Source organism: Epinephelus moara, chromosome 19 (assembly GCF_006386435.1).
Source record: "Epinephelus moara isolate mb chromosome 19, YSFRI_EMoa_1.0, whole genome shotgun sequence".
NCBI lineage: Eukaryota > Metazoa > Chordata > Actinopteri > Perciformes > Serranidae > Epinephelus > Epinephelus moara.
Window position 1 is genome coordinate 17,844,316 of NC_065524.1, and position 18,015 is coordinate 17,862,330.

At 38.6% G+C, this 18,015-nt stretch overlaps 1 protein-coding gene across 1 annotated transcript in view; it reads left to right on the plus strand.

The window, feature by feature from the left end:
* The first annotated feature begins 262 nt into the window (after positions 1–262).
* wdr27 (WD repeat domain 27) overlaps positions 263–18,015 on the plus strand; it is a 48,798-nt gene continuing 31,045 nt past the window's right edge. The window contains exons 1-18 of the mRNA XM_050071467.1: positions 263–400; positions 874–1,012; positions 1,275–1,399; positions 1,685–1,798; positions 1,931–1,982; positions 2,325–2,395; positions 2,491–2,605; positions 3,366–3,468; positions 5,374–5,465; positions 5,632–5,696; positions 6,396–6,508; positions 7,377–7,450; positions 12,747–12,816; positions 13,036–13,104; positions 13,195–13,298; positions 13,850–13,939; positions 14,815–14,936; positions 16,795–16,928. Coding sequence (XP_049927424.1) covers positions 263–400; positions 874–1,012; positions 1,275–1,399; positions 1,685–1,798; positions 1,931–1,982; positions 2,325–2,395; positions 2,491–2,605; positions 3,366–3,468; positions 5,374–5,465; positions 5,632–5,696; positions 6,396–6,508; positions 7,377–7,450; positions 12,747–12,816; positions 13,036–13,104; positions 13,195–13,298; positions 13,850–13,939; positions 14,815–14,936; positions 16,795–16,928 — 1,790 coding nt within the window. The remainder of the gene's footprint in view (positions 401–873; positions 1,013–1,274; positions 1,400–1,684; positions 1,799–1,930; positions 1,983–2,324; positions 2,396–2,490; positions 2,606–3,365; positions 3,469–5,373; positions 5,466–5,631; positions 5,697–6,395; positions 6,509–7,376; positions 7,451–12,746; positions 12,817–13,035; positions 13,105–13,194; positions 13,299–13,849; positions 13,940–14,814; positions 14,937–16,794; positions 16,929–18,015) is intronic.

Below are 18,015 nucleotides of genomic sequence, written 5' to 3' on the forward strand. Positions count from 1 at the left end.
TTTGTTATAGACGATCTGAGGTAACGGAAATTGATGTAGACGTCGGTGTCCTAGCAACCGGCGTCTGTCCATGTCCACCTGAAACTTGGGCGAAGAAGAAACTACCTCTCCTCGTAACTTTAGCCCTACTTATCTCTTATAAAACAGAAGTAAATGAAATACAGCATGTATTTAAAGATGACTCCGCGTTTTCGAAGTTAATTAACGCTATATTCGTTGGCGGCAACGCACTACACCGACGTTTTTTCTGGCAGGAGAAAAGATGGTGATTGAGAAGCTCAGTTTGACTTGTGATAGACTCCTGTCACACTGTCAGCTAGCATGTTGTCACTCTTATTGTGCTATACCAATGCATGGCAAGGAAATATTGATTTACAGTATCATGGACGTAGAGCAGCAGGTTTGTTTTTGTTACTTGTTTGCATAAAACCCTCTCTAAGTTTTATTTTTTTATTAGGAATGTCATTAGCTAACGTTAGCTAGCTATGGTAGCTACACTGCACTTGTAGTGAGGGATAACTAGGTTAGTATTAGTCCTCATGTGTATTGTGTATCTGAATATGCCTTTTTACATTATTTTTAACATTAGCTACAGCCTATTTGTTTTGTAAATATAGGCTGAATGTTATATGTCATATGACACATTATTTTAAAATTCTGACAAAAATAATACTTAATATTTACAAAATAGGCCACAATCTGGGAAAACAATAAAGTGTTTATCAATGTAGGCCTGGTGATTAAATTTATATTTCTTTTTTTTTTAAGATGGAGAAAATGACTTTCTTAATGACTTCAATCATCAATCATCTTGGAGCCACAGATACAATGAACTCATCATAATGTATTGTTAATGAGTCTGTTTTTCCCCAGCCTCTGCTGCTAACTGGCCACCATGGTGAGATCACTGCCATGACCTTTGGGAAACGAAGTGGACCTGTTCTCTGCTCTGCCTCTGCTGACTATATCATTGCCTGGGATATTGAACTGTGCCAGAAGAAAACACAGGCGGGTGAGGAAATAATTCTGTATGTCTGCAGTGCATTGAAATAAAGAGTCCAAATGTGGTCAGTTGTCTTCTCCGCTTAATTATGGAGCAACCATGTGGCACATGTCATATCATGTATGCTGCACCAAGCATGATTATTTCCCTGAGTGAAAATCTTAACAACCCTGCCATCTAGTGAAATATTACCAGATAGGTCACTTATGTTTACTGTGGTCATGAACTTCATCTGCTTTGAATATAAACAGACTAATTGATTTGTTTGCAGGTAAAGTTGCAGCGGGAAGAGTTATCGGGACTTTACTGGGTGAAGTCGTCCACCTTTCATTCTGCTTCTCTGATCAACGAGTGGCAGCATGCTCAGGAACAACTGTATATATTCTCAGCTCAAAGGTACAAGATATTGCACATTTTCACAGTTTTCCTTGGTGCACATAAACATTCACAGAATACATTTGGGCTCATGTGTTGGCTCAGTATGTTACTATCGATTACTTTCATGGATTGCAAATACTGTACCTAAATAACGTACTTTGTTGCATTTTCCTATGAGTTATTGGAAATGTGTCACAATGCATCCTTATTAAAAGATATGTGATATTGTGTGGTCATAATGGTTTTATAGCGATTACAGGCCACTCCACCTTATCCAGGTTTTATTGTTGTTTTCCACAATAGGAGCATGATGTGATCTCTACCTTGACCAGCCATCTTGGACCTTTAACATCCGCAGAGTTCTGTCCCTGGAATAAAGACATTCTTGTTACCACATCAGAGGACCGCACTTTTAAGGTACTGAATTATAATTCCTAAATGATACACTCAAAAATATTCACACTTATGATTTATACCAAATGCCAAATACTGCACGCCCTGTAACTGAGTTTAAATAACTAGAAAGTATTTTTCCATGTCTCTTTTCAGGTGTGGGATTTAAAAACCGAAGCTGTTTGCTACCAGTCTTTTGTGCTTTCCGGTATGGTATCACTGTTACAAATCTTGTTGGAGGAAATTAATTTCCCTGTCTACAACATTAATCATTCATTTGACATTCATGCACATAAAGGCATGAGTTCATTGACTTTGTATAGCAGAGATAGCAGAATTAGTGTGATCTCTTTGAAATTGGGATCTGTTAGTGTGTGATATAACTACAAGCATACATATTTATATCTTTAAGTAATGGTGCGGCCTGACTACAATCTGTTCAAACTTTAGGAGTAATAAATAAAATAATTTAGTGTCATGTTTTATATGGTGGCTGCTGCCTTGCAAAATGATTGAAAATATCCTATTCTCTCTCTCTTCAATTCTTTAGCCTTTCCACTGCTCAGTGTGTTGTTTTTGGAGGAGAACAAGCACCTTATCACTGGCTCAGTTGATGGACAGGTTAGTCACTGAGGCACACAGACCGATAGCTCATAATCACTATCAGAGAAGAAATTCCACACGCTGTGTAACACAACTCTACCTGTTTGGTTTAGCTGTGGTGCTTTTCTCTCCCTGATGACCACAAGTGTGACCTGGTGACCAAAATGGACCTCCAGAAGATGGAAAAAAGACATCAAATGCACAAAGGGACTGTGAGCCATCAAGCAGGTGACGTCACTGGTCTATTAAACAAACAGTGAGGCTCTGTGCGTTCCAGTTTTCCATACTGCCATACTGTTTACTACACTGCCCTACTATTTAATATGACAGAAAAGAATTCAGTATGTTCCAAAACATAGTATGTCAAATGCAGTATGCCAAAAATACAGAATGTCTTACTACATCCTGTTGCATTTTGCAGTGTGCAAGCCAGCATGCTCTTTTGGCTATTCTGACCCACAGTCCTTTGTGCAGTGGAAGAAACATCACATCGACTGAGCTGCAAATAGATCACAGCTTATTGACAGCTGACAGTAGCTACAATGACAGATGACAGCACATTCAAGTGACTAATGACCAGTTGAATAGACAGTAATATTAGGCATAGGAATTGTTTATATATGATGGGGTTTTTTTTGTGTGTGAATATAATACTGCATGCTAGAATTTACAAGGTATGCCGTTATTACTTAAAAGTTAAACTCAACTTGAACACTTTTGTATCTCCAAGGTAATGTTAAGTAATAATGTTAAGCAAGAGGGTCAAAGTTCGGAGGGTCAGTGTTAGGATGAAGTTGTATATCTCAATTGTAAAAGAAAAAGTATGCCATTGGGAATGCAGAGAGAGTATATCTACCATAGGCTTTGTGATTGATTTTGGTCAAATTCGATTTCATAAATCCTTTATCTCTTTTCAGCAACATGACTGAAGGAAAATATCAGTTAGAATTAATTATTTTTACACTTCTATTTTGATATTTTCTTCCAGAGTTGGCAGAACGATCAGCTGTAGATAACGTAGAGACTTCAAAACCTGTCCTCAGAATGGCTCTTTGTTGCTCATTCACTGGCACCAGTAGTGATCGTGAAAAGTAAGTGAATAATCTTTGTAGAATTCATAAATACTGAGAAACTTGTTTTTGTTTTCTGGGCCTGGTTACCACAGGATACTCCTCACCCAGCGATGGGCAATACCACATAGATTGTGTTTAGCTGTAGTAATTACAGAAGTGATAACCTGATGCTATTTGTTAATGTTGTCTGACGTCCAGGAACATTTCCTTTGAATTGGCAAGCCTAAAAAAGCAGTTACACAATGGATGGATGGATGGATTGATGGATGGATGCATGGATGGATGGATGGATGGATGGATGGATGGATGGATGGATGCATGGATGGATGCATGCATGCATGCATAGGGAAAAGTCACATGGTCCAAGGTGGACTTCAAAGTATCAGCATAGAGACCTCACTCTCAAGTGCTCAAATATGATTAATGGACCCTATCATGTGACTTAACCACGAGGAAGAACTGTTTTACCTCATTTGTGACAAGGAATCTTAATGTTGAAGCAAGACATGATACTGTCAACACTCTGGCCATTCTCAGGGGCTCAATTTTGTTCCTATTTCCACAAGGTAAAAAATTGTACGTGATCCAGGAAAGTATTACAAAAGCAATTCAAACACAGTTGTCATGAAAAAGCAATACATAGCTGCACATTTCTGCCATTAAAACTACATGTCATACTGTCACACAAGTCTGGAAATCATTCGTGAACTAAACGCCACATCTTTTATGGGCTACTCGCTGCACGTGTCCACACAGTGACAGAAAACGTCAGAGGAAACTTCACACATCACAGGAAACTTTGCAGGCTTGTAGGATAAACTGTTTCAGGCTGTTAAAACATTTGATGTTATGACAGGAAGCAGGCACTTAAAAAGCACAGACATAACTGTCTGTGTGTTTTGTGAACCACTGGAATGAAATGGACGTTGATTCCTTCTTGTTCTAAGGAAAGCATATGATCTCCGAGCAGTATTTACATCATCTACATCTTTACTTTGACCCAAACAAATATGTTATCCAGTCTAATTTATGAAATACATTTTCCTGGATTCTATTTGATTGGCTTTAACAATTAAAACAATTTTGCTCAGGTACATTAATGTAATAAATATGCAGCTGGAAGAGTTGGGTACACACCTCACAGAAGTCTGTTTACTGTTAAAATAAAGTACAAAAGATTACCAGTGTATGATATGCACAAGGACAAAAAATGGCCCTCCTGATACTTCAAATTGTTTTTAAAACAATAATTTCTTTGTAGACTAAAACTACACTTCACCATCAAATAACATGACTTTTTCACCTGAGTATGCAACATGCCATCTACTTTTGTGTGGGTCTTTGTCATCTGAAATTTCCAGTACATTTATTCAAAATACTAACAGCTTCATTGCTAATGTTAATGTTCCTACTTTGGCGCCCCCTAGTTGTAAAATGAAGAAAGACATTGTGGCTTACGGCAATGAATGCATAAGCACAACCAACAATTTCAACAGTGCAATAATCACATAAATTTCCACACACAATGGCTGTAATTGTCTCCATCCTGTACAGAAACACACGCTCAGCATGAAAATAATGATGCACTAAAGAGTAAAATTTGTGTAACAATATTATAGCCCCAGCATGCAGCTCAGTGCAGGAAGTGGATGAAAAGGATCCTTCAGACTCAGCTTTCTGCTCTGCCTGGCAGTAGTTTCCATCTTGCTGCGTGTTCATAGTTTAGACTACATGAAGTCAGAGGAAACTTGAATAAAAACCTATAGTCCTATGGTGACTGCGTGCCTCGCCACTCCATCACATCAGTATGTTTTTCTTTAGTATGTGATTACATTGTCTTTCCCCAAATGATCTGAAAAATCTGCTTTTAAGGGAAATCCTGTAACACTGTTTTTCCATACTTTTCTGTGCGGGCCTCTGCAGGGACAACAGCTGGTTATGTATTGGAAGCTCAGATGGCCTGTATGTGGTGGATCTGGCTTCCTCAGAGCTCCTAACAGCACTATATTTCAAAGGTAGGCTGCTGGTAGTGTGACTTCTCCGGTTGCTACTGTACTGCTGTAGTATGTTTAAGCATTTATGTGCACCATTACTCCGTTTTAGCAGAAATTCTATAAGAAACACTGATGTCTTATGGGAATTTACTGACACCAAACTCATGCCTGATGTTCATTCTTCTAGATTACCCCGGCTTGAGTATCGCAATGGCTGGGTCATGGTCAATTTCTCCAGGGTGGGATAACTCTGTGAGTAACTCCAATTATATTTTGATAAGTCACAAGAAGACAATGCACTGAATTGTCCTTTCAGCTTGACCTCTATCATTGAATTGGCCTGTGATATAGTTGTTGTGTGGACTAAGGATGCTTGTGATCGATCCCTAATTAGATTTGTTTCATGTTGGCGTGTTCCTTTGAGTCAGACCACTTGCTGACGATTGTCTAGGCCTGGCTGCTTTTGCCATTTGTGGTAAAACTTGCCAGTTTACAGTTACAAGAAAAGTTTACTGAATTTATTTAAAAAATAGTCATTTTTATATTAATAAGAACCACTGAACTCAATTCATGTTACAGTACATAACCCGATAACTGTGTAATTTTCATTTTGTTTCCTATACTAATTGTGAATGTCTGAAGGTGCTCCTCTACTTAACCTTTGGTATTTTTATAGTGCTGCTATTACTATTTTATTTTTTCACCATCCACTCTGTGGGATATATGTTTTTACTAGATTTGAATGTGGTGTGCCTCCTGAAGGAAAATTATGTTTTTCTGTTCCAACAAAGGAGCAATTATGTGGTTTAGCACAGCGTAAACACCCTGACTTACCATTGTCTCTATTTTCCTCAACATTATTCATGAACATATATTTTTAATTTCTGTTTTGAAAGTTATGGATCAAAATAGTTTAAATAATAATTAACCGTCGAATTCCCTGTCACACAGATGGTGTTTTTAGTGAGCTCCTTGCTCACTCCATGTGTGGTCCTGTTGGAGTTACGTCTGTGTGACCTCGAGAGGGCCTGGGCATGCGGTGAAGGTTTTTCAGTGTTCCCGAGGTAAACCAGGAGTTAAAGGCAAATATTCTGGGATGCAACATTGGTATATTCTCAGCCACTTGTATTGTAAATTATATTCAGTTATTCTGTTTGTTTATTCAGTGGCAGTAGCTCACTTCATATCAGGAAACAGTCCACAAAAGACACAAGAGAAAAACAACTGCTTTTCTGTAGCTCACGTAATCATTTGGTTCCAGCCAGGAACTGCTCTGCTCCGTGAATGACTAAATTCTGTGAACATTTTTTATACGTCTAAGCTTTTAAATCCACATTAGTTTAATAAAGCTGTCCGAACTGGATGTACTCCCTAATCCAGAGAATCATACTTATTACTCTCACAATAACATCGCTTTATAAATGCCAACATTTTAAAATTGTCCTCGGGGAAGGAATGAAATTCATTCAGGTATTACCTGTACCTCCATAAACGATTATTTAGCAAAATCCAGCAGCACCAATAAATACTGATAATTTCATCAGCGTTATGTGTTTTTCTACTTTAACAAATGTGCGATTTATGAGCCGAGGCACAATCATGTCAGCTTGTTAAAATGTGCAAAAACAGTGCAGCTGTAGACTTAAGTTGCTTTCTCTTAGACACTGGTCACCTGACCTCACCAGCAATAGGACATATACAGTAAGTGTGGTCTGTTCTCCAGTTGTCCTCCTGCCTGTAACTCCCTCTGACTCTGACATTTCCACATTAACTTAGCATATTATAACTATTCTTGCCATCTGGCTTTTCACGAGTCAACTGTATCATAGTACTGAGAATTAGAAGAACTAACAATCCACTACACTGGAAAATGCTTTGCTCCTTCATTTCCAGTAACTCTTTTCCCCCATTTCACCCCTCCCTTGTTTTCAGTTCTCCTCCGCTGCTTGAATCTCCCCTGAATGCTCAGTTAAAGAAGAAGGAGCCCGAGCATCCTAAAAAGAAAGGTCAGCAACTGAACACACACTCCCCTCTCACTTAGGCTCATGCACATAAAATATAAAGGGAGCTACTGCTGTTTGGTTTTAAAAGTATGACCCATTTTATAGTTCACTCCATGTCTGGCTCGATGTCTGTTTTGCTTGGACAAAGATGATTCTCTTAAGTTGTGCTTAATGTAGGTTTATAGAAAGTCTATTTGGCTAACACAAGAAGTAACAGCAGAACCTGCTCATTATCTGTAAATGTTGAGGATGGAAAAGATTCCGTGCTTTGCATTGCGGGGGTTGTTGATGTGGCCATGGATTGATTACTGAACGGGCCTGTCGGGCATAAGGCCAGGGTTCCAAAGTGTCAGGGAATGCCTTGGCCCCCATCTGCAAAATGTTACTCAAATTAACATGTACCAACCAGGAAGAGACACAAAATAACTACAAAGAGAGGCAACACAACCACAAAGAGACACACAATAATTACAAAGACACAAAACAATAACTACAAAGTCTGTGCGTCTTGTTCCTATAGAAGAGGTGGTAGGGCATTTTGTATATCTGTGCCCAGGGGCCCACTGTCTTATAATCCATCCATGGATGTGACATTTATAATGAAATTCCCTTCACATCTCATTTGCAACTTAGACAGGTACCTCAAATTATGCAGCAGTCAGATTTAGACTGATAAATTGTCATTGATTAGCTCAGTGTGTTGCACGGTTTCTTCTTGCACTCGTGGATTCCTTGGTAAAGTGAGCCTATTTGTGGTTCTTTGGTGTATCATTAGGACCTGGCAGCAAGAAACTATTCTGCTGGAGACTACAGTACAGTATACTGTGGTTTACATGTTGCTCTTGCAGAGAGCTACTGCTGAGAAAGCTGGCATTAGATAGGCTCTCACAGCTGGAGTGAAGGGAGCTGCCAGTGCCAGACTATGTAGGGGGGCTTCAGGGGAGTCCAGAGGTGCTGCGTGACTGCAGTGTCAGACCAAAAACCACAAACATTTACGGACTAGGGCAACCCGCTATGCTGCCCCCATGCATCTCTATATTCTTAAGGATATCTGCAGAATTATATACAAATTACACCATAAACCTCTGCGATTTCTGGAAAGGTTAATGTTCTTCCATTGTAAGTCTGGCACAAGTCAGATGCAGCTCTTTTAAAAAGAACTGTGAGGGCAGATTAGATATCTGTTGTCATGTCACACTGCCACGTTACATAATCATGAAGTCAACCTGGACTCTTGGCTTCTTGAGATGATGATAATCAGCTGCCATTACTTTATGCATGATGTCACTTGTCTGAAGTGCTGTTGCCTGAATTAAGCTGTTTTATAGTGAGGATACCAGGGGACTACTAAAGTAGCAATTGGCGATGAATGGCCTCAATTGCATGTTCAAAACTCGCTTTGTATGTGAGTTCAAGTCAGTTTTATTATTTTTATTTATTTATCTTTATTTAAATAAATCAGTAATATAAGGAGCATAAAAATACAGATGGAACTAACACACTAACATTTTCTGCAAGTTTTTCTGTAACCATAGACAAGGGGCACCTTCATTTGTCCGAAGATGTCGCTAATGTCTAAAATTTCAAAAGGAGAGATAGGTTTTGATTTATGTAAAAATACTTGCTGCTCATCTACAGTATCATCTTTATGACTGCTGCAAGACATCAACCCATTTCGACATTTCATAGCACATTAAGCATTAATGTCAGTCTTATCTGCTTTGCTAGTTTCTGTGAGACACTGGGGACTGTGAGGCCTTGACCAATCCAATTTTCCAATTTGATTTCCAAAGAACAATCACTTTCGTGGCACTATCCTAAAAGGTAGCGATATCTTATTGGTCTTGAACGCTGGTCTGCAGCCTGATATGATAGGCTGATAGATAAATTAAGTAAAGTTAATTGTTTAATAGAGAAAATAGGTGTACAGATTAATGGACAGTATGTGATGATTAAGATTTGACAGGCAGACTCAGGCATTTAGACTCTACAGGGAGATTTTTGTAATCAAGTGGCGTTTGCCCTGTGCAGCAGCAAGAGTCTAGACACTGGAGATGGTGGTGGTGGCTGATGAGACTAATAGGCTGATGAGGCGATGATGGAGAGTTGGAGGGTGCAAAGAACTGCAACATAAACGCACTAAAGGCAGATAGATATTTAAAAAGACAGCCATAAGATGATAGGCTAACAATGAATGTGTGTCGCTGTGTTATTGGTTAAATGTGATCACCTGATAAAACGGCAGATATCTCAATTGACAGCCCCAGACACTGACAGCAAGACATTGCGAGTGAGCATGTGTGTGAGGAGCGAATGCCAGATGGTATGGGAAATAAATTACAGGCCTAAGCATTTGAAAATTTTGGTCTTGACTGAACTTTGGCTAGAGCTTCATTTGAATGAAAGAGGAAAGTTTTTCATGCTTCTAACAATTATTCTATCAGTCACTGCTTTACAGCAACTACTGTACAGAGTACCTTTTTGTTCAGGGGATCTAGCTCCCTATTAAAGCTTTATATTGTGGTTAGTATTTTATTCACATAGCTACATTTCCACCCTGTATGTTACGCACATGTTCCACATGGCCAGCATATTCTTCAGGTGCTACATGATTTCTATTGCTGTCAGACCCTTAGTTTGGCTCCATATCCGTAAATTCTGTCAGTCTTCAGTTACCGTGCCTCCAATACCTTTTTATTTCTACTCTCGCTCCTTTCTCCTACTGTGTGACCCACTTTTCACAGGTCAGTAAGGCAATAACTCATACCAGAGACTCTGGTTACAGTCAAAATAATATCTTAAAGACATATATACCTGCTATGGTTTACACATTTTTAGAAGCTTGGATTATTTCTTTTTCTTGGGCCGCATTCAATAGCTAACTCAGAGGGAGGTCTGACTATTCCCATCTTCTCTTCTCTGAGAACTGCTAAGAAGAGTTGGTGGTTTATTTTAGAATAAACTCCGGGCCTAGCCTGAGCCTTGTCCCTTTTAATGCATTCAACTCAAACTGTCTAACTAAGCACTGTCACTTCTTAAAAATAAGAGAAACCAAAAATGTGATGTGATATTTGAAGTCGTCTTTGCATGTTAATCCCTAACATCTAAACAGCCACTTATAGTTTTTAGTCCTACAGGTACAGGCCTGAATACAAATCATTTATTGCGTCTTTAGTCATTTCATCAGAAGGTAAACATCCTAATGTTTTGAGCTAGACTGATAAATTTCAATATTATGAAACGTTTTTCCTGTAATGGTTACAGTTTAGGCTAAGGCTTACATAATAAGAGCTGTAAAAGGAACCTCTGTGATTTTATGCAGAAATGACTCCACTTGGAAATTTGTCTGAAACTCTCACTTTGCTTCAAATAGCATCTAGTGTAAAGTCAGCGTAAATTATGAGATTTTTACTGCCCCATAAAACTAAATGACCAATATATATCAGCAGGGGGCTAATAGGGCTTTTGAGCAATGCCAAGTGATTGTGTTGCCAGGTAATTAGATTTCTGGCCTAAAACGCTTAGTTTCCTGCATGTAATCTGTTGTGGATCAAAAGCTACCTCCAGTACACCACCTCATACACAACACAGTGACAGCACACTGCTACATGTGAGTGACCAGTGTCACAAGACCTTTTAGTCTCAAGATGAAAAAGCAAAAGTACATTTATTATGTACTTTTTTATACTGTCTTGCTGATTGATGTCATACAATGCCAGTTGAACCAGATCTATGAAAGCTTTTACCATTGCCTGGACAGGAACACTTCACAAAATCAGATTAGACAGTCAATACATAAAAGAATCATCAGTAATGATGATGAAAAAGAACAACAGAAACAGTAACGAAGTATAAATACAGATAAAAGAAAGAACAGAACATGATATATTCATAATAAACACATTAGGAAGCACCAGGAGAGGCTTAATCTATCAATGAAGGCCTCTTCTTGGAAAAAATCTTAAATTGAACTAAGGAAAGACGAGACTTGCCGTCACAGCAGCACAGCATGAACAGTATCAACAGCACTATCCTTCTGAACAGATAAGGAAACAACATGTATCTAGACAAACTCACGTTTCGCTTCAAACTCCACGAAAAGGGAAAAGATTAATCGTTCAGAGGTTGTCAAATGTACTTAACAAGAAAATACCCTTCAGGCCAAAACTGGAGGGAATACTGGCACTGCTGATCAAAGATGAAAAGCATTTCCAGATAAGAGACGATTGAAAGGAGATCCAGATGTGCTTCTTTTTTTATTTTATTTTGACTGGTTGGTTTCACGTGTACTAAATTCATTGTTGTGTTGGGAAAACATGTCGACACTGAGGTGAGCTTGTTTAGCTGTTCGGGGTTTTTAATTTTAATGATGTATTAGCAAATTAAACTACCGACATGTGAAATGTGTAACTCGATATAAAGTTATTAACTGTAGGTTTGCTTGTGGTTATGGACTGTCATCAGAGATTCTCCCATCAGGGGTTTCGTTTCAAAAAGCTATGCAGAGTAGTTTAAATGCCATCTGTCGTTTTGACATAAGCTACTGGCTCTGTGTGACCGGATTGCACTACATTACCAATCAGTCTGTGTTTTTCAAGTTCATGTTCAGTAACAACGGAAAGAAATTTAGGAGCTGTATCTTAAGAGCTCAAAGACACAGTTGACTCGTCCACGTTTACCTGTAGTTTTTTTGGTCAATTAGATTTATTGATGAGTTAATGGGAGAAAAGTCCTAGGGACATTTCTGCTAAGGTGATCGAGTTGGAGTCAACTCCTGTAAACCAAATCAGTATATTTTTTTTCTGATGCAATTTAAGTCCTAAATTGCCGCTCAGATATCATGTGATTTTTTTTTTTTTTTTTTTGCTTTGCCTGCATTTGACAGGAGAACAGCTTTTGGAAAGCCTCACACATTTTAATGGTTGTGGAAAAAGTGAGCTCATTGTAATATAGTAAAGGCACTGACAGCGAACAGGGAGCAGAGTGAACCATCCCAGTTTGTGGCTTTTGCACTTCATGCTCACAGGACAAAGTGGTCACCCAATAATATTTTATCTTCCATTCCCAGTATAATCCATGAAAAGCCACCACAGTATAATGAGTAGCTGTGTCCTAAATATGCAAAAAAAAAATGAACTGGAGTCTTTTCCTGTTTCGACCTTTGACTCGTATCATAACATCTACTCATTCGTAAATAGGACTCTTTCTTTATGGTATATTTTATTTTCTTGTAGATGATTTATTGCGAGTACTTGTGTTTGTCAGTTTGTGTCTAATGGACCTTATCTGTTTTATAAAGGAGGAATAAAGGAGCAGCCGCTGGTTTTCCACTCGAAAGTGAAGTCATCTGGATATAGCAGTGCCCCGAGGTAGGTTCACGGAGTAAAAATCTATTTACAGTATATTACATTGTCCAAATATTGGATCAGGGTAAAGAGCAACAACTTTGATGGAAAAGTAAGAGTAGAAATGTGACTTCATCTTCCTTACATTTTTCTTTTTTTTCCAAGAAAGATAAAGTTTAATGAACCTGATCCAAAAACAAAAGGTGATGAAATGAGGTCTAATGTTTGGTTTTTGCTTTTCAGAAGAACTATGTTTTCGCCTAAAACAAATATCCAGAAGAATCCTTCCTCCAAGAAGTCCAACAAAAATACGTAAGCAGTCCCATCATTTATAATAAAATGCTGAGAAGGTTTTAAAATGGTATTGTTGATATAAAAACTGTATTTTTCTTTGTCATTTAGAGGTTCACTCCTCAGAGATTATCCAGCAGACAGTGCAGCACCTACAATTCCACACATTCATCTCAGCATTGTCAACAAACCAGTCCACTGCCTTCAGTATTCAGGTGAGACAATTTTGCCACTGCAATATTGACCATAATATTTAAAACACAACATATTAACATATCAAAACAAGTCCTACCCCCTGCTAACGTCTGCGTAAAGACTTACTTGAAATTCGGAGCGCCCCGTGGTCATATCATGTGTCAGGATCATAGGATAGTCCTCCATGATACTACTATAGAACTGGAGGGCATTGAATGAAGGCATTTTATATTCATCTGGATTTCAATGTCCTGTTAGAGCCTGAATTTGAATATTTCATCAGCAGTAACAGAGTTTGAAGCATTGTATAGCAAACAGAAAAGAGTTAGGTATTTACTGCATCCAGTTTTGTCAATCCTGGGGAGAAAACTTTTTAGGGATGTATGGTTTGCAATGAATTAATATCAGTTAATTGTTGTTGTTAGAGAATTATATTTTAGGATACATTAGCATACGTTTCTGCTTCAGACAAAACACCCCCCTTCTGTCACCCCTATTTGTGTAATAATAAAATGGCTGTGGATGAGAAAAATCCTGATAAAACGATTCTGTGTGTCCTTGTCTCTCCCAGGTGACGGAAAAAAAATCCTGTGTGGTCTTGGCGACAGCTCGGTGTTATTGTACAAGTCCTCCCTTAATGGCAATCCAGCTGTCTACACAGGTGCATGAAGTATTCATGAATATCCATAACTTAAAAACCTCGTGGTTATAAAGTATTTTCCTCCTCAGTGTTTTTGTCTGCAGTGCATTTGAATGTTTGTGTTCTTGTATGAAAGGAATGACTCATTGTAAGCATTATTCATGATATTTTTAATAATAGGGCTTTATTAATTGACTCCTCACATTTTGGAGCCATCCAAGGTGAAGTTCTTACCCCCGATGTTTATAAGAGACAAAGGGATGATAATACTAAGAAGTTCGTTCTCATATTGGATTTAGTTCAGCCTTATCTGGGATTATTATCTGATTAACATACTTTGAAATGGATCCATGGCTTGAGATGAAAGACTTCAGGGAAATCCAAGTATTCACTTGCTCAGCTATCACTGTCAAAACTGTTGATTAAGAGTTCTCTTCTACCAGAAAAAGGGTGGTTTGACTATATTCCAACGCAAGAATTTGGTACATGCGGTCTTGTTTTTGTCAGACAGTAAAACCTAGGTGATGACAGAAAAAGAAAGATGAAAAGGGCACATTGTGTTTTTAGACCAAGTAGGTTTGAACAAATATAATTTCTCGCTATTTTACACAGTATTGAAAACTTAAGTATTACTAGGAGCAGTCAATTCTGCCTGCAACCCAGCGTCCCTGACAGGCAAAGAAAAGATATCCATCCACGTCAAGCTTCTGTGTCAGCGAAAACACAGTCTCCACAAGGGGGCAGCAGAGATAAGAGGACAGAAGTTGAGGTGACCAGTGGGTCACCGTGTGCCTCTTCTCTTAACTCTGTCTGACTCTCTGAACAGTACCATAAAAGTAAATGTTTCAGCCACACGCTGATTCCAGGTTAATTTTAAACTTCTCTTTTATAAGCAGGGCATGACAAGCCAGTGAGCAGTGTGAGCTGGAGTCTCAACAGACAGTGGTGGCTGAGTGCGTCAGAGGACGAGTCACTACGAATCTGGACCCATGGCAGCCCAGAGCCTGCCATTATCATGGTAAATGTCCCATGCATTCACTAACACACACTTGTAGCTATTTCTTTTTTCTCTGTGGATTTCATTCAGTCTCTATCACCCCAATCTGAACCACTAAGTCCAACCAAACCTTTACTCACTCATTATTTTAAGTCCTCACCATAAAAAAATGGTGAAATGAGGCCCAGCCAGAGTGACCTCATATTGCAAAAATGTCTTCACTCTGAAGGTCTAAAACTCAAATTGGTTTAGAGGTATAACAAAATAACTACAGACACATGCAGTACACATTTTTCACTCCCACTCCTGTCTTCACAGACAGCTATGACCTCTGGAAGGATTTTGCACCTAATAGCAGTGTTGGAAATGAGGCAACAATGCCACACTTGAATGGAGGTGAAACAGTGGCTACTATATACGCAATATGTTGTTCTTAAGAACCTGCTTTCAAAGTATAATGCCTCAAGTTTGGATTCTGTGACTAAGTTACAGTATAGATGTGTGGTGTATTAAGGCTGATGGAAAGGGGGCCCTATATTACATAGTGGTGTAATGCAGGTAAGATATGCTGTGATGAAAATTCTCTGATTTGTTTTGTTTGTAATGCATTAGAAACTGATGTACCTTTGTAACGGAGCTTCTGCAGGGGGATATCTGTGTAATGTTCAAAGTTTATCTTTGACATATTGATATAAAACTTGCTTAATTCACTTTTTCCTTTCCTAATAGTTATATCCTCATGGAATTAAAAAAGAGAAAGCAAAATTAATTGGGATGATGAAACGTTGTGTTTCTTGGCTCAAAGATGGGGACTTTGTCATTCAAAGCATCTGCTGGACTCAGAGCATCCAAAACTCTGATCATATGCAGACCCTCCTTACTTCACTGGGTATCACATTTAACGGGACAGTCAGAAGTGTGTCTGCTTTTCCATGCCAAGTGCAAACAAAATCTGGGGTCTCCCCATACTTGATGCTAACCACCCCTGCTTTGCTCCACTCAGTGAGATTGTTTTGAGCTTGGCCGGGTCTGCAGCCTTTGACTGCTTGGTGTTCTTGTGAAACAACCTGGCAACAAATGCAAGTCTTTTCAGGGACAAGAGTTTTGTCGGGGTGAGCCAGAATTACAAATAGCTTTGCATGGCTATACTTGAAAACTCTAGAAAGAAAGAAAAATGACCACATCGTATTCTTAAAATGTATTCTCATTGGAAGTCTGAAGAGGTCAGATAGTTGGTAGATAAGTACATCCAGAACCTCGACAGAGAAGAAAAGTCAGGACAGCCCATCTGTTAGTGTCTTTTGCCTCGATGCAGTCTAACGTTGCAGTTTAAGGGTTAAGGGCAACGATGATACTGCGCTATAGGATGCTTTTTTTGTGAGTTCACTCCCTCCTTTTGTGGCACAGATTTTCTTGAGTCTCTTTTTCCACATGGTGTAGAAGAATTTCAGTATGACCTATAAAGAGACAAAAATGTGGAGATGTTGGTTGTTGTTACAGCAAACATTCAAGACATACATGGTCAACCTTTCAATGGTTTACCTTTTAATGCCATTTTAATGACAGACAGTATGTTCAGATTATCTCTCCAAAATTGAGGGTGTTGCATGTATCATTTTCAGCAATTAAAAAGCTATAGAGATGCACAGCACTTAGAATTACAGTACAGCTTTTTATTGCTTTGAGAATTCAGCCGTGACTTTACTTTGAATCACTTCAGGCAACATGAGGTACAGTGATGTTTTCAATAAGAAAAAAGTTTTAAATAGTTATTCTTATTATTAAATTAACTATATTATTAATATATTTTCTTGCATCACAAATGTCTCAATAATTTCAAGAGATCGTCTTTATTTTTGTCTCTCTTTTTTTCCTTCAGGGTGACAGTATGTTCTCCAAACCCATAAGAAGTGCTCAGTTTTATTACCTGGACAAATTTCTGCTTCTGGCATCGGGGCCATCTCTATACTTGTACCTGTACAATGTGGACGTCACACATGATGACATCAAAAGGTAATTACAAGGGACTTTTATACGCAGCAGTTCAGCATGTGAACTTGATAGTTATGTGTGAATTAAGGGTTTTAAAATGATTTTTACTTATGCATGTCATTTATTATTCCAAAATGTACTACACTATTTAATGCAAAGAAAGGCAAAGATTTCTCTTTCTGTTTTGGTGGTCAAGCTTAATATCAACTGAACACCCTGGTCACAGCTGGGTAGTTATATGAAACTGTTGGTCTAATGCACTTGACAGCAGAAATGCAAGTTTATTTAGTGTTTAAGACAGTGCAGCAATGAGGAATCAATAATCTTTACTGGCAAACTTATTCATTAACCTTATTATGCTATAGCAGGCTGCTATTTTCAGTGAAACACCTCTAAAATCCCACTGTACACTACTTGCTCATTACCAAACAGCAGACAGACAAAATTAACACCTTGCTTGTGAACATAGTGCAGCATTTAGCTGCTGAAAACACAGTTATTTCCTTCAGGAGTTAATACAGAGAAGCACCATAATCACAATGGCATACATGTAAACCTCAAAGCTGCACAGTAGGACCACACTCTTGTTGGCCTCTAAATAGGAACACTGAGGCATTGGGAGTTAAAGTGAGAGTGCACCCAAAAATGAAAATTTAGCCATTATCTATCTTACGGCGCCCCAGATTCAAACGTCCAAAAACACATAATTGAAACCACAAAATATCTCCATACTGCTCGTCCATAGTGATCCAAGTGTCTTGAAGCCCCGACATAAAAAGTTGTTTGAAAAACGTCACTTGAACTCTGTTTTTAGCCTCATTGTAGCCTGTAGCTCTAACTGCTTCCCTGTACACTGTGTTCATTGTGATTGGCTAAAGCGCAGCATCATTCAAACTCAAAGCCTCAAAGCCTCAAAGCCTCAAAGCCTCAAAGCGTCTTTCACACAGGGCTGCTGACAGATTCTACAATGTAAATTGCAGAATCTGTCTTGAGAGATTAGATTGCAACCAACTGAACATTTCTATGTGCCAGACATGTAGGGCAGGCATGTCCAAAGTCCTGTCTGGGTGCTTATCATGGCCTGCGAACTGATTATAAGCAGCTTGTT